Source organism: Sphaeramia orbicularis, chromosome 2, assembly GCF_902148855.1.
Source record: "Sphaeramia orbicularis chromosome 2, fSphaOr1.1, whole genome shotgun sequence".
NCBI classification, from domain to species: Eukaryota; Metazoa; Chordata; class Actinopteri; order Kurtiformes; family Apogonidae; genus Sphaeramia; species Sphaeramia orbicularis.
In genome coordinates this window covers 1,765,304-1,781,734 of record NC_043958.1, presented here as the reverse complement: position 1 = coordinate 1,781,734, position 16,431 = coordinate 1,765,304, and the positions used below count along the sequence as shown (strand labels likewise).

Below are 16,431 nucleotides of genomic sequence, written 5' to 3'. Positions count from 1 at the left end.
ATTTATTTGCCTTTTATTAATTTCACAATCTTTTCAGTTTATTTGTCTGTTTTATGTATTTATTTTACTGTTTTTAATTAGCTTTTTTTCATTTATTTGTTTTCTTTACTTATGTCACAGTTTTTTTCCAATTTATTTATTTTTTCACTTGTTTCAATCATTTATTTTACTGCTTTTTTACTTTATGTATATTCCATTTGTCTGTTTTCTTTTAGGGCAAACTAAGAAAAAAAATAAGGTCATATGTATGATACAAACAAAAAAAAAAGTGAGGTTGTTCATATATAGTTTCTTGCATGAGACCCACTGAATGTGGATGGACAGTGGATATGATATTGACTGGAAACTGAATGTATGAAATCATAGGCTAATCTGCTAATGCTAATGCCAATGCTAATGCTAGGCACTATGTGTAGCAGGATGGGTAAAATGCAAAACCCAGACTTCCCCACAGTTCGAGATGGAGTCCTCAGATCCATGTCTAGTCTTCAAATCCTGGTCTGGTCCTCATATCCTGGTCTAGTCCTCATATCCTGGTCTAGTCCTTTAATCCTGGTCTAGACCTCAGATCCTGGCCTAGATGTCAGATCTTGGTCCATTCCTTAAATCTTGATCTAGTCATCAGATCTTAGTCTAGTCCTCAGATCCTGGTCTGATCCTCAGATCTTGGGCTAGCTGTCAGATCCTGGGCTAGTTGCCAGATCCTGGTCTAGTCCTTGAAGTTTGGTATAGACCTAAAATCCTGACCTAGCCGTCAGATCCTGATCTTGTCCTCAGATCCTAGCCTAGTCCTCAGATCCTGGTCTAGTCCTTAAATCTTGGTCTAGACCTCAGATCCTGGCCTAGTTGTCAGATCTTGGTCTGGTCCTTAAATCTTGGTGTAGTCGTCAGATCTTGGTCTAGTCCTTAAATCTTGGTCTAGACCTTAGATCCTGGTCTAGTCCTGAAATCCTGGTCTAGACCTCAGATCCTGGTCTTGTCCTTAAATCCTGGTCTAGACCCCAGATCCTGGTCTTGTCCTTAAATCCTGGTCTAGACCTCAGATCCCGGTCTTGTCCTTAAATCCTGGTCTAGACCTCAGACCCTGGTCTCAGCTCTATTGTGTCGATGCTGGTATTTTCTGTCCATCCAGTAGTAAACAGTGGACGATGCCGTTCTTCTTCTTCTTCCCGGTCCCGGTCCCGGTCCCCACCTTGATACAACAGTCATGTTCTCCAATGGTAAAGTGCGTCTCGGTGCCATCGTCCACAAACTCCCCCTGAAAAGACGAGGACAAAGACAGGTGTTAACGACGCCGTGGACGTCCTCAGATGATTGGACGTTCAGATTTGTCCTACCGTCGCGTCCATTTTCTGTCCGTTACACCAGACGTCCATCGTGTCTTTTTCTGTCAAGAAAACAATGAAGACTTATTAAAGATTTATTGACTTTTTTCACTGTTTATTCACTTCATTTTTCATCTTTGTCTATTTTATTTGATTCACTTTTTTAGTTTGTTATACTGTTTTTCATTCATTTGTGTTTATTTATTTTATTGGGTTTTTTTTCACGCTTTCTAAATTTTTCTTTACTTATTTCACTTTCTTTTTTCACTTTATTATTTCATTTTCCACTTACATGTATTACATATTTATTTAATGGTTTATTTAATCACTTTATTTTTTCTTTAATTTCAATTTATTTGTGTTTTATATTAATTAATTTGTTAGTTTTTTTTTTATTTCATTTTTAATTTATTTATCTTTCTCATTCATTTATTGTATTGTTTTTTTTTTCCACTTGATTTTTAATTTATGTGTCTGTTTTATTTATTATTTCTTTAGCCATGATTTGTGGTTTTTACTGTGGCTGTTTTCTGTCTAAAAACAGAGCCAAGCCAACACAGCTAAGCTAACAGAGCTAAGCTAACAGCTATAATGTAAACTATCAGCTGATTATGGGGAATATAAGACACTGTTACTGTGTTAAAATAAGTGTATGTGAGTTTTATTTTAAAGAGGAAAACTCAATGATATAATAACACAGATGTATGGAAACACTGGGGACAACATACGAGTGTTTTAGCGTGTATCTGCTAACGGCTAATTTTTCTTATTTTTTATATTTGCTAAGGGCTAAATAGATTGTTTTGTTTTGTTTTTTTTGTTTTTATTTTATTCATTTATTTATTTTGTAAATACATTGTTTTAGTTTAACTTCCTGGTCTAATGACGTGGACTTTGAGTGTTTTTTGTGGGTCTATGTTGGACATTTGTGTCTCACCGAGGACAATCCTGAAGTCCTGTCCGTCCACGTTGACCACCCAGGTGTTGGTGGACTTGGCTCGGTCATCGACGAACTTCTGCAGACTCTTCCCGTCCACATTTAGTGAGTATTCGTAGGCGAATCCTCCGACCGCCTCGATGTTGATGGACGCTTTAGTTTGACAACGTCCAACCATAAACGTCTCCCTCCCAACCAGTTTGAACATCCAGTCTTTCCTGATGACTTCCTGTCGGGAAAAAATACGATTTAACATTTATTTGTAAGAGAAAAAACATTATGAATTTGGAAATTCCCCACAAAATTGTAAATTTATTGTTAAAAAAACCTCAAATAACTAACTAAAACAGGCAAAAAAATGAAAAATACGATATAAAGAAAACAAAACAGTAAAATAAATAAATAATCCAACCTTTCCATTCACATAAACGATCCGCTTTCCCGTTGTCGTCCCATGAGCGAATTCGATCCTGTAGACGCCATCGCTCAGATCCACGTCCCAGACCGCCACCACGTCTCCACCGAGCATCTCTGAACCTCCAAGAACCACAGGGACCCACTAGGAACCACCAGGGAAAACCAGGATCCACCAAGGACCACCAGGGAACTGCCAGCAACCCACTAACAGAAACCACCAGGAACACCAGGAAAAGCCAAGAACTACTAAAAACCACAAGGACTGACCAGGAACTCCCAAGAACTACCAGGATGCACTAAGACTACCAGGAGTCACCAGGACCCTAACAGGACTCTAATGGGACCAGGACCAGGCTGGTGGACGCGTCCTCAGCAGTGGTTTGTGGATCTGAATGTGGGTCTGTCTCAGCAGCTGAAGACTTAACTGTAAGTGGATTAAAGACATGAGCTCATCACTGATCTGAAAACACTAGCATGGAAACAGGGACACCTAGTGGACACACAGTGCAATGACTACAAATCAACCAAAAACTGAAGAAAAATAGTGTTATTATACTGTAACAACATAAGAGGACGAGAACTGAGGCTCCATTTCCACTAAACTCTGCTTTTTTTTTTAAACTTAATGATTTTTATGTTAAATTAAAACCACAATATCAAATTCGGGATTAATATTTGATTCATGAATCAAACAATTAAGTAAATAAGATATAAACTGAAAAAAAAAACAGTAAAATAAACAAATATCATTTGTATTATGTTATATATTACCTTATTTAATGTATTATTTTGTATTTTATAATTTTTAATTTCATTAAAGTCATTTACATCAAAATAGATACAAAAAATAACATGAAAAATGTGACGAGATAAATAAAAAAATAAAAAAAACAGTAAAATATAGAAAACACATATAAATGAAAACTAAAGTAAAAGTGAAATGTATGAAATACATTCAACAAACTTTATTAAACTATCATATTATTTATATATCATATATTATATTTAATGTATTATTTTCTTACTTTCTATTTCCTTTGTCAAAATAAAGACACATAAGGTGATTTTTATCCCATTTTTTGCTCTCCACACTTTATAAAAAATATTGATGAAAAAACATTGAAATAAAAGGGAAAAAATTATAAACTAAAAAAGGTTAAAAATAAACAACAAATCTTTTTTTTAAAGTGAAAAACGGTGACATAAAGAAAAGACTATTAAAAATAAACTAAAATACTGAATAAATGCATCTGACAAACTATTCTATTTGATCATATTGTCCTATTATTCATATTATTTCATATAATTTATGTCAAAATAGACACAAAAAAGTGATTTTTATCCCATTTTTCTGCCTTGATCCTTCATCAGTGGATTCAAACGTGAAATGTGAAAAATGACAAAACCAGGTGTGTTTTGGTGGTTTATTGAGGAGTGTTACTGTGCACGACTGTATCCAAACGTAATAATAATAATAATAATAATAATAAAAAAGATCAAAATAATCATGAACAAAATCACACACAAAAACATGATGAAAAAATGGTTCACTTCCCTTTAAAACCCATCATATAGTTTGTCCATTTTCATGTTTAACTGATTAAAGCCACCATCACCGTAAAATATCTACTGTTTTTTTTATTTAAAAGATTATAAAAAAGTTTTATCAAAAAGTAAGAGGAACTTAATGACGTTTCCCATCAAGAAACAAAAACACAAGCATTTTTAATTAGATTTTTTCCCCCACCAAATGAACCCAATAAACTGCAAATAATGTGAATAAACAAGAAAAAAAAAGAATCAATTTTTTTTCATTTTCTTTGTTGAAAATTCGCTTCAACTCTAGCGTCTTTATGTTCCTGCTCGTTTCAGTTCTTTTTTGACGCATTCACACCAGCGTTGCTGCTTTTATTTCCATTCTGCTTTTACTCTTTACTGGATAAATCTCTGTTTTAATGGGAAATAAAGTGAAAACAGACGCTAACGAAGACGAGGAGACACAACAGAAGGTGGCATGTGTTGATATTTGGCCTTTTTTTAATGTGTAAAGTACACTTTGTGTCGTCGCCGTCAGACTGTTTCGCTTTAAAGGATGCAGCAGCGTTTCTTCTTGTTTTTGCCGCTCGGTCCGTTTTTGTCTTTGCTTTCTGACATTTTCTTCTTCCGAACTTCTCTCATGAGGTCAAAGAAAACCTGGCAGAGACAAAATGGAAGAAGAGACGCTGTAAAGACGACAAAAAACACTAGTTATTGCGAAAACAATAGTACGTTGGATAAAAACTAGACTAAAATCATCAGCCGATGTTACTGTTGATTTGAATTCTGTTTCTTTTTGTTCTTTCAGGCGTTTGTCAAGTTATGAAGCACAGATCAAAACAAAGAAATTAATGGAAAAACAGGCAACAAGATGAAGACACTGTAAAACATACAACAAAACTAAAATGTTGTAAAAGATGCAACAAGAAGAAAACAAAGTTAGTAGGAAAAAAAAAAGGAAAATGTTATAAAAATACGCAACAAATGCCATGTAAAAGACGCAACAAATGAATCAATTTTTTTTTTTTTTTTTTTTTTTTTTTTTTTTAAATGGAGGAAATAGTTAAAATAACCAAAAACATACAAAATGAAGAAAATAATAGTGTTGATGCAACAAAATGAAAATAATGTAAAAGACAAAAACAAAAACCAGGTCATAGATGCAATAAAATATAACAAAAAAGACAATTAAACAAAAAATATATAAGAAAAAAATAAAAGATGCAACAGGAAGAAAAATATGCAACAAATAAAAAACTACATTAAAAAAACACTGAAAAACACACAAGGTAAAAAACAAAACAAAAAAAACCCATAAGATTCAAATAAGATGAAAATGACAAAAGATGCAGCAAAATAAAACATGACACAAAACAAAAAGAAACGTAAGATGGAAAAAATATGCAGCAAGATGAAAACATGTAAAGATACAAGACCAAGAAAGTAAAAATTTGCAAAGAGACGAAAATGTCAAAAAAGGTGCAACAAAACATAACTTAAAAACACAACCAAAGAAAAATATCCAAAAGGAAAAAATAAAAGATGCAAAAAACTGAAAAGCAAAAGTTGCAACAGGTTGAAAAATACTTAAGTCAAACACAACATAAAAACTGAAAAAACTAGTCACAAAAAACCTAAGATGCAGAAAGATGAAAACAGATGTAGGAAGATGAAACATGAAACACGACAAGACAAAAACCACATAAAACACAAAAATACAAAAAAGTAAAACATGCAAAAAGATGAAAATGTCATTAGAGGCGTAAGAAAACATCATGTTCGTTGGGAACATGAAAATACGCAAAAAATATGAAAAATATGCAACAAAATGCAAACAAATAGGCTACACAATGTAACATGCGGTCACAAAAGGTGCAAAAAATATAATAAAACACAAAACTAGACAAAAACTATGCAACAAGAAAAAATAAAAGCAAAAAGATTACAAGTAAAAGATGCAACAGTGAAAAATACACAAGTCAAATATTACATAGAAATCGAAAAAATGAAACCTTCGTCAAACACATATGAGAAAAAAAGATTAAAAAGTAAATGACACAAAAAGACTAAATTGATATAAGATGCAACAAGACAAAAACTTTGACACAAAACAAAAAAAATGTAAGATGGAACAAATATGCAACAAGATGAAAACATGTAAAGACACAAGACAAAAAAGTAAAAATATGCAAAGAGACAAAAATGTCAAAAAAAAGGTGCAACAAAACAACTTAAAAACACAACTAAACAAAAAATACTTAAAAAGAAAAAATAAAAGATGCAAAAAGCTGAAAAGGAAAAGTTGCAATAGGATGAAAAATACGTAAGAATAAAAGAAGCAAAAGATTCAAATTAAAAGACAAAATAACACGTCAAAAGCTACATAGACATCAAAAAAACGAAACCTTCGTAAAACACATATGAGAAAAAAAGATGAAAAAGTAAAAGACAAAAGATTAAAATGACAAAAGATGCAACGAGACAAAAATTTTATAAGACAACAAAACATCACATAAAACAAACAACTGACCAATCAAACACCCACGTACATGTGGGTTGGACTTTCTTGGACTTATTTTATTATTTCATTTAAATTATTATATGACGATTATTAATTACAGAGTTCCTAAAAATTAAAATTAAGATTTTTTAAAACTATTTCAAACAGAATTTAATGCTAATGTCACAGTCATGCTAGCAAAAATTCATGACTCCTAGAATTTAGGAAAATGTATTTATTTATTCCAACATGTTGATTCCTGCTGTTCTGAGTCATTTCTCATCGGGGGCTGCAAAGTTGGCGATACTTGGTTCTTAATTTAGGAAAATTAGTAAACTGTGGGGTTGGAACGGGTGGAACCGAGTCAACTAATGTTACTTTCTTTGCAGTTTTGACATTTAACGGACGCATTTAAACACAATACAGTCAAAACATTTATGGCAACAGAACTGAAGAACCTACTGTATCAAATTTAATACCTTTTATAGATTTTTTTCAAGGTATTAAATGCAGATTTGTAAATTCACGACTTTTTAAGACCCCACAGGAACCCTGTATTTATTCTAGGTGGATCCAAACCTTGTCGACATTGGCTCTGGTCTTGGCCGACGTCTCCACGTACTGGACGCCCCATTCGCTGGCCTTTGCCGCGGCTTCATCGCCCGAAACCTGCCGCCGTTCCTCCAGGTCCGACTTATTTCCCACCAGCAGCAGAGGGATGGCCTCCTCCTCCTTCACCCGCAGGATCTGCTCCCTGGAAATGCCCCCCCACCCCTGGTGAACCACAGCTGAAGACCACCCAAAACCCACCAAAAAGCTCCACTTTCACTGGGACATTAAGCAACAGTATTTAACGAGAAAATCCAAACTTATTCGACAGCGTCTTTCATTCAAGTAAAACAGAAATAAATCAGAGATTAGAGATGAAACATGTCAAGAAAATAAGAAAATATGATGAAAAAAGAATGACTGGTTCAGAAACTGAGGGAAAAAATATCCAAAAAATTAGTGAAATGAGAAAGAAACCAATAAAATGAAGTAAAAAAGAGTCAAGAAAGTGACGATGACTGATTAAACAATAACAAAAAGACAATTCTCCAAAAAAATACATGAAGGAAATAATTAAGAAAGGAGTAGAACATGAAGAAAACAATACAATGATGTTGAAAATGATTTTTTTTAAAAATAAATAATTAACAAATGAAAAAGTACTAAAAAAGAACAAAAATGAAAAATGTCAAGATAATGAGGAAAATAATAGAAAATTAAGAAAATGATCCTCAAGAAATATTAAGAGAAAGAAATATTATGAAAATAATAAAGACAATGAACAGAAAGAAGATTATCAAGAAACAACAAATAGAGGAATTAAAGAAAATTCATGTTAAAAATTAAACAAAAATAGAAACTAAAGAAAATTATTTTAAAAAATATATAAAAAACTCAAACAATAAGGAAAACAATGGAAAATGTGGATGAAATGATCCTGAAAATGAAATAATTACTGAACCAAATGAACACAGAAGCAGAAGATCCAGTGACATGGCGCTGTTCTGACCTGAACTCGGACGTGGCCGTGAACGCCTCATGCTCAGTGATGGAGAAGACCAACAGGAAGCCTTCGCCGCTCCTGAAGTAGTTGTCTCGGATGGCGGCGTAGTCCTCCTGACCCGCCGTGTCCAGGATGTCGATCTGGACGTCCTCGCCATCCAGGACCACCTTCTTCCTGTAGCTGTCGGCCTTGGTGGGCTCGTAGTCCTCCACAAACTGAGACCAAAACAGAGCGGTCAGCTGCGGCCGAAGGGCAGTGGTCAGCCTCCACAACCAACTCCAACTCACCTCATCGTACATGAACTGCAGCGTGAGCGCGGACTTCCCCACGCCGCCGCTTCCCACCATGATCACTTTGTGTAACACCAGCGACGTCTGGTTCTTGTTTTTACCGGAGGCCATGGTCCGGTTTTAGAACATGAACCGAGACCAGCACGCAACCTCCAACCGATGAACTAATCCAAAAAATAGGGAAAAAAAAGAAAGAAAAAAAACAGTGAACAATAATTAAGAGAAAACAAGCAAAATAAGACAATGTTGATGCAACAAAATCAAAAAACAAACAAAATGAAAATGAGATAAAAGATACAATAGCATAAAAACATCATAAAACACGAAATACATTTTAAAAAATTCTAAAATGGAGGAAATATAAAAAAAAAAAAAAAAAAACAACAGAAAACCAAAACAAAATAGAAAAGAATACAATGCTGACACAACAAAACGAAAACAATCTAAAAGTCTCAACAAAATGAAAGAGATGTAAAAGACGCCACACAAAATTGCCATAACATGCACCACATAAATCAAAAAAATTAAGGAAATAGTTATAATAAACAAAAAATTACAAAATAACTATGAAATTTTGATGCAAAAAACCATAAATGTTGTACAAAACACAAGACGAAAACAACGTAAAAGACGCAACAAAATGAAAACGAGGTAAAAAAAAAAACAACAAAAAACCCAAACAAAACAAAAATGTTGTACAAGACACAGCAAATGAATTTAAAGAAAAAAATAGAGGAAGTAGTTAAAACAAAAAAATTGAAAATGAAGAAAATAATATAATGTTGATGCAACGAGACAAAAACAAACAAAACGAAAAGGATGTAAAAGACGCAACAAGATAAAAATGTCATAGAAGGCACAACAAGACAAAGACAACGTAAAAGACACAAAAAAATACATTTTAAAAATTAAGGACTTTTTTTTTTAAATTACAAAAATAATACAATGTTGACGCAACAAAGCAAAAACAACGAAAATCGCAACAAAATGAAAGTGACATAAAAGACGCAACAAAGTGAAGACAAATTAATTTAAAAAAAAACACAACAAAATATAACATTAACCACGCAAAAAACACAAAAAACTAAAGGGCATAAAGAATGGATAAAGTCAGGTGTGACTGAGTTTATGCATAAAGTAGTTTCATACCTGTCAGTGTTGTAGAAATCCGTCCAATAGATCTGCAATGTAGACATCAATGTTTACTGATCAATTATCATTAAAACCTTAAGACAAAAAACACAAACATCAGGCTGAAGACGAGACGATACAGACATTAACAAATCAAACTGTCTGGATCAGCTTCATCTGGATGGAAACATGAAAACAACGTAAAAGACGCAACAGGTCGGAAACAATGTGAAAAGACGCAACAAGAACAAAAAAACTTAAAGATGCAACAAGATGAATATGACTTAAAAGACGCAACAGGTTGAAAACAAGATGAAAGATGCAACAAGACAAAAAAAAACTTAAAGATACATCAAGACAAATACGACTTAAAAGACGCAAAAAGACCAAAATAACTTAAAAGACACAGGACAAATATGACCTAAGACAAAACAAAACCAAAATGACATAAAAAAAAAACCCCACACATGACAAGTCCAAAATGACACAAGACGAAAACGATGTAGAAGATGCAACAAGATGAAAATGATGTAAAAGACGAAACAAAACAAAGATGATTCAAAAGAAAAATCAAAACGAAGATGACGTAAAACACAAGACGAAAACAGTGTAAGACACAATAAAAACAAAACTTACATAAAAGATCCAACAAAATTAACACAACGCAAAAGATGCAACAAAATAAAAACACTGCAAAACATGTTAAAAAATCCTCTCGAAAGACACAAGATGAAAATTATGTATAACACACAAGACAACAAAAAACTAAAAGATGCAAAAGAAAAGATAAAAAGCTTCAACATTGAAACATAAGTACGAAACGTTGGACATTTATTTTATGTGATGTTTTGGATTCTTTTCACTGCTGGGAATGTTTCATAAAGTTTAATATTGTACACGATCCTGGTTCTGGTTTGTCCTCGTTCTAGTGGATGTGGCCTCAGTCGACACAGGGAGGTGTTGCTGATAAACACCCGCTGTAAATACACCACAGTGGGTGGAAAAATCCACTCGGCGCTGACCTTTAAGGCTTTTCTTCATGAAGGACGATCGTATGAGGGTGGACGCAAGAAAAACCTGTTCTGGACCAGATGTCCAACAGTGGTATTGAAGCATTATTTATTTAACAAACGTAAAAATAATGAATCAACAGGGTTCTGTTAAGTAGAAAATATGTACCATCACTGATCTGAGGTCAGTTCACAAATGAATATTAACATTTTATTATGACACAGCAGGTTGAAGGAGACACTATAAAGCTTTGACTGTCCAAGTGATCATTACAAGTGATGAGGTGGAAATGAAGTAAAAGACCTAACAAGATGAAAACGACAAAACAAGACGAAAACAACAAAACAAGACAAAAATGATGGGAAAGACAAGACCAAAAGGATGGAAACAATGCAAAGGTATGGAAACAAAAAATTTAACAAAAAAAAGAAGAAAAACTACAGATATTAAGATGAAATAAAACAGAAAATGCACCAATACAAAAACGACTGAAAAGAACCCAACAAAACAAAAATGAGGGGAAAAATTATCAAAAAACGCAACAATGTAAAAACGGCGGAAAAAATACAACAGGATGAAAATGACCCAAAAAAAAAAAAAAAAAAAAAAAATGCAACTAGATGAAATGATAAAAAAAAAAAAAAAAAAAAAAAGCGTCAAGACGAAAACGACAGAAAATGAACGCGACAAGACAAAAATGATGAAAAAAACACAAGGGGAAAAAAACAATTTAAAAAGATTAAAAAATAAAAAACGCAATAAAACAAAAAAAATACAGAAAATATGCAACAAGATGAAATCAACGAAAAACAATCAACGAGAAGAAAACGACAATAGACGCAACAAACAAAAAACTACTGAAAAAACGCAACTAAATTAAAACAACAGGAAAAAAAAATAACGAAATGAAAATGTCGTAAAAGGCACGAGACGTGTCATTGACTTCATTGCATCAAATCCTGCTTGTACAGTCTTAAAACTCGGCAAAACTGAGCCAAAAACACTGACCAACATCCAGTGACATTGTGAAGTCGACAATAAATCAGAACCAGAGGCATAAAACTAAACAGACTGGGTTTAAAAGGCAGAAAACCAGTGTTTTTTTACTTAGTTTTTTGCTAAAGGGGAACTGTTTTCCTCTGAACCCACTTCTGCTCTTCCCTGTTCCCGCCTTCAGTCCAGAGCTCGCCTCTGATTGGCCAGAGTGCGGAGTACAACACCGAGCGGCAGTTCCTATTGGTTGGCTGGCGCGTCATTCATCGCGTTGATAAGTAGCCAGTGAAACGCTCCTTCTGTGAGTTCCCCCAGGAAAACTCACGAAAGAAATACGACTTGGCTACATGGAAAAGTCAACTTGACATCGTTAGCACGTAGTCGGTCCTCACCTGGCGCGTGTCGGTCAGCGGTCCACGGAGAAAGCCGCCATTCAGCCACACAAACTCCTCTTTTAGAAGTTTGACCGGGAGACACTGCCCCACCTTGGACCCGGAGCAGATCCTCTATGAGTGGACAGAGGTCTCACCCTCACTGTGAAACACGATACATGAAGAGAAGAGGACAGACAGGACCGAGAAAACCTGTCAGAGTGAGATGTCTTCATAGTGTTCTAAAAGGAAGTGAAGTCACGGGATTCCGGCGGTTATCATTTTTTTTTTTTTTTTTTTAATCATAAACAAGGTGAAGTCAGGTGAACTGGAATTATCGCGGTAATGACCGCAAAAATATTTAAAATAAAATAAGAACATCATGATAATACAAAAATGTAAATATCTTCCAAAAACAGAGAAAATATATAATATAATAATATAAAATATATATTCTTTAACAAATGTATCAGGCCTAACTCTTTTTGTTGTATCTTTCTGTAATGGTTTAGTAACCAGAATATAAAAACTCTTTAACGATAATGATAACGAAAGCAAGAAAATACAACAAGTTGAACACAACAGAGGAAATACAACAAGATCAAATTTACACGAAAAACAAGATTAAAACAATAACAAAAAAGAGGACAAAAAAACAAGGAAAAAATGCAATGACACCTAAACGCCAAAAAACGCAATAAGATGATGACAGCGTATAAATGCTACAAGATCAAAACAACAGAACAAAACACAAGATGAAAATGATGTAAAATTAATAAATAAGTAAATAAAAACAGGACAAGAAAAACAGAAAAACACAACAAGATCAAAATGACAAAAAAAAAAAAACAAAAAAAAAAACGCAACAAGATGAAAACAATGTAAAGGTTAAGACATCCATATGGAAATGCTTGTACACTGAAATACATTTAAATATTTTTCAGATTTAGTTTTCCAAAAAAGTAGATCACATTATTATTTCTTGATCTACACATCAAATTACAGTAATTTACATGCATTTCTGAATAGAATTACTTTTAGTGGTTGAAAACCTGATTAATCAGTGACTTGTCAGACAAAACAGGGAAAGAAGGTTGAATACATCTGTTAAGAACTGGACATAAATAAATTATATGACAAAGCCCCAAACATGTCCTGGAAATGAAATAACCCCTCATGATCTCAAAGTAATGACAAAAATTTATTAGGAATGAATTGTTTCCTGACTATAATTATTTATTTTATCTCAAAATAATCATTGAGTGTCAAAAATAAAGATTTACTATCTCAGAATAAAGAGAAAAAACATCCTTAAAATGAGAAAAAATTCTCCAAATAATCTCAAACTTTCTAAACAGAAAAAAATGACTCTCAAAATATATGGAAACTTAGTCAAAATAAGTTATAATAATGTCCACTTGAGGGCGATAAAAACCACCTGAAAAAGCTTTGAACTTTAACATCTTGTGTCTTTATACTTTTTAAACAAAATTGAACATGTGTCTAACCTGGAAATGTTTTTCATTATCATCATTCTATTATATAAAATAACAATAACATAATTTGTCCACGGTTTCTGATGATGGGTCTGTGCCTCCGTACATATAATCACACATATGTCGTGCAGAAATTTACTCTATAAGTTAAACATTTAAATTTTTATCATTAAGGAGCAAATATGGCATTTTTCCTGTGTTGTTTTCCTATTGAATGACTCCACAAACACTGTGTTTTACTATAACTGTCATATTCAACTTTTATTCCCAGTTTTTACAGTGGAAAAAAAACAAAAAGTCAAAGGTGGAACATAGTTTGGACTCGATGCTTGTCGTACAAAGACGTCCTGACAAAAATAAATGACAACAACAAATGTGTCAGACTCTAAATAAATGAAAGTAAAACAAGTAGGATGAAGAAAGTATAGGAAATGTATAAGATAATAATAATAATAATAAAGATGGATGAAGGGGATATTTTCCAAACACAGAAGAAATGAACTGAACCAGATTGATCTTCTAGTTCATTTTAATGTGTCGACACAACAGTAAATATAACATACAAAGACATAGAAGGACTAGACAGAAATCAGATGATATGATCAGACATACAGGTACATCTCAAAAAATTAGAAGAAAAAGCTGTTCAGAAATAAAGGTCAAATATGTCCCCCAGCAGCTTCAGAAGGTCTGTATGATGGTTCTCCTTTTCCAGGACTTCATGCACCGAGGCAGGAAATTCACAAGTGTGACAAAGACAGAACTGACATGACTTTAACATCCTCCAGAGAACACATGGAACGATAAACACCATCTATTTATTGCAATATTTATTTATTTGTCTAGTCGATAAAAAGCACAATATTAATTATTTCTGTCAAGTACAAAGCAATGACATATATATATATATATATATATATATATATATATATATATATATATATATATATATAGTATGTTTGTGTGTGTGTATCATTATTTTATGCTTCCTTGAATTTTCATTTCTATATTATGTTGTGCAAAGAAGTCAGTTAGTAGTAATCAGGAAGCTTGTATCATTTCCATATTCGAAATAAATCAATTTTAAAAAAAAACCACTGTTTGAAAAGACAAGTGTGTCATTCTTCAAGACAAGACTTGAACCCAGATCTACAGACCTGATCAAAATCTTCAGACCAGTTGAAAAATAGCTAGAATTGACCTTTTGCACATTTGGATCTTAATGAGGTTTTAAGTAGAGCTACAATATACAAAAGCAAGAAGGGGGAGTGAGACAAAAAGCACTTTGAAAAAGTCATTTATTGAAAACAACAAGTAAACTGAAATAGGCTGTTTATCAGCTGATCAAAAGTTTAAGACCACAGGCTATAAAAGCCAAAATCTGCTCAAAATTCTCATTTTCTGTCGGGCATTCACACGGTCATGCCCTCCTGATGGCTAAAGCTCAGAAGCTTTCTCTTCTTGAACGTGGTCAGATCGTCCAGCTGCATAAGCGAGGCCTCTGGCAGCGTGCCATTGCTGCTGAGGTTGGACGCAGTAAGACAGTCATTCTACATTTTTGGACAGATCCTGAGCATTATGGAACAAAAAAGTCAAGTGGTAGACCCAAAAAAATTACACCTGCGCTGAGCCGGAGGATCCGATTGACTGTCCGTCAAGACACAGGGCGGTCCTCGACCCAAATGAAGGCCCTTACTGGTGCCGACTGCAGCGCAATAACCATCAGACGGCATCTGCAGGAAAAGGGTTTCAAAAGCAAAAAACGAATTCAAAGACCTCGTCTCCTACAACGCCACAAAACTGCCCGTTTAGACTTTGCCAGGAGCATCAAACATGGGACACTGAAAGATGGAAAAAAGTTTTATTCTCTGATGAGAAAAAATGGAACCTTGACGGTCCAGATGGCTTCCAACGTTACTGGCACGACAAGGAGATCCCACCTGAGATGTTTTCTACCCGGCACAGTGGAGGGGGGTCCATCATGATCTAGGGTGCTTTTTCATTCAGTGGAACACTGGAGCTTCAGGTGGTGCAGGGTCGTCAAACGGCGGCCGGTTACGTGCAGATGTTGCAGCGGGCGTCCCTCATGACTGAGGGCCCTGGTCTGTGTGGGAACAGCTGGGTTTAAAAACAGGACAACGCTGCAGTTCACAATGCTCGCTTGACGAAGACTTCTTCAGGGAGAAGAACATCACTCTTTTGGACCATCCCGCATGTTCCCCTGATTTAAATCCCATAGAGAACATTTGGGGATGGATGGCAAGGAAAGTTTATAAAAATGGCCATCAGTTCCACACAGTTGATGCCCTTCGTGAAGCCATCTTCACCACTTGGAGCAATGTTCCCACCAGCCTCCTGGAAACACTCGCATCAAGCATGCCCAAACGAATTTATGAAGTGATTAACAAGAACGGTGGAGCTACTCATTACTGAGTCCTACTGAGAACATTTTTTGTTCTGGTTTGGAGAGTTTTTTGTAATTTTTTGAGCGATGGTCTTAAACTTTTGATCAGCTGATAAACAGCCTATTTCAGTTTACTTGTTGTTTTCAATAAATTACTTTTTCAAAGTGCTTTTTGTCTCACTCCCCCTTCTTGCTTTTGTATATTGTAGCTCTACTTAAAACCTCATTAAGATCCAAATGTGCAAAAGGTAAATTCTAGCTATTTTTCAACTGGTCTTAAGATTTTGATCAGGTCTGTATTTAGGACCTGACATGCCTTCTACCAGACCGAGCCAGTGAGGCAGGTGGACAGCTGGGATTATTCTGAAGGTTTGGAGTCACTGATTTGGGTGGAGGGAGTTCAAGTACTTTGAGAAGCATGAGAAATGAACTCAGGTCCATTTGAGACCTGACAAGCATCTTACCAGA

General features: G+C 34.3%; 3 protein-coding genes across 8 annotated transcripts in view; all 3 read right to left on the bottom strand.

The window, feature by feature from the left end:
• The window catches only part of LOC115432728 (zinc finger protein 420-like), a 597,943-nt gene that overhangs the window by 336,798 nt on the left and 244,714 nt on the right, over positions 1-16,431 (bottom strand). The window lies entirely within an intron of this gene.
• LOC115432761 (fas apoptotic inhibitory molecule 1-like) lies at positions 126-3,088 on the bottom strand. 6 transcript variants are annotated; one of them, XR_003937246.1, is made up of 5 exons: positions 2,675-3,088; positions 2,263-2,491; positions 1,338-1,387; positions 925-1,258; positions 126-563 (listed from the first exon to the last, which is right to left on the bottom strand). XR_003937246.1 is itself a non-coding variant. In XM_030153767.1 (5 exons), exons 1-4 carry the CDS (start codon positions 2,789-2,791, stop codon positions 1,097-1,099), a joined length of 558 nt encoding a protein of 185 aa, XP_030009627.1. In that variant the 5' UTR covers positions 2,792-3,088; the 3' UTR covers positions 794-810; positions 1,077-1,096. The 6 variants fall into 6 exon arrangements, 3 of the variants coding, with proteins under 3 accessions (XP_030009627.1, XP_030009601.1, XP_030009592.1); XR_003937247.1 differs by lacking the exon at positions 126-563 and adding an exon at positions 742-810; XR_003937245.1 differs by lacking the exon at positions 126-563 and adding an exon at positions 748-829.
• LOC115432735 (ras-related protein ralB-A-like) lies at positions 4,090-12,198 on the bottom strand. The gene is made up of 6 exons (XM_030153685.1): positions 12,085-12,198; positions 9,707-9,738; positions 8,555-8,721; positions 8,274-8,482; positions 7,295-7,469; positions 4,090-4,872 (listed from the first exon to the last, which is right to left on the bottom strand). Exons 3-6 carry the CDS (start codon positions 8,666-8,668, stop codon positions 4,765-4,767), a joined length of 606 nt encoding a protein of 201 aa, XP_030009545.1. The 5' UTR covers positions 8,669-8,721; positions 9,707-9,738; positions 12,085-12,198; the 3' UTR covers positions 4,090-4,764.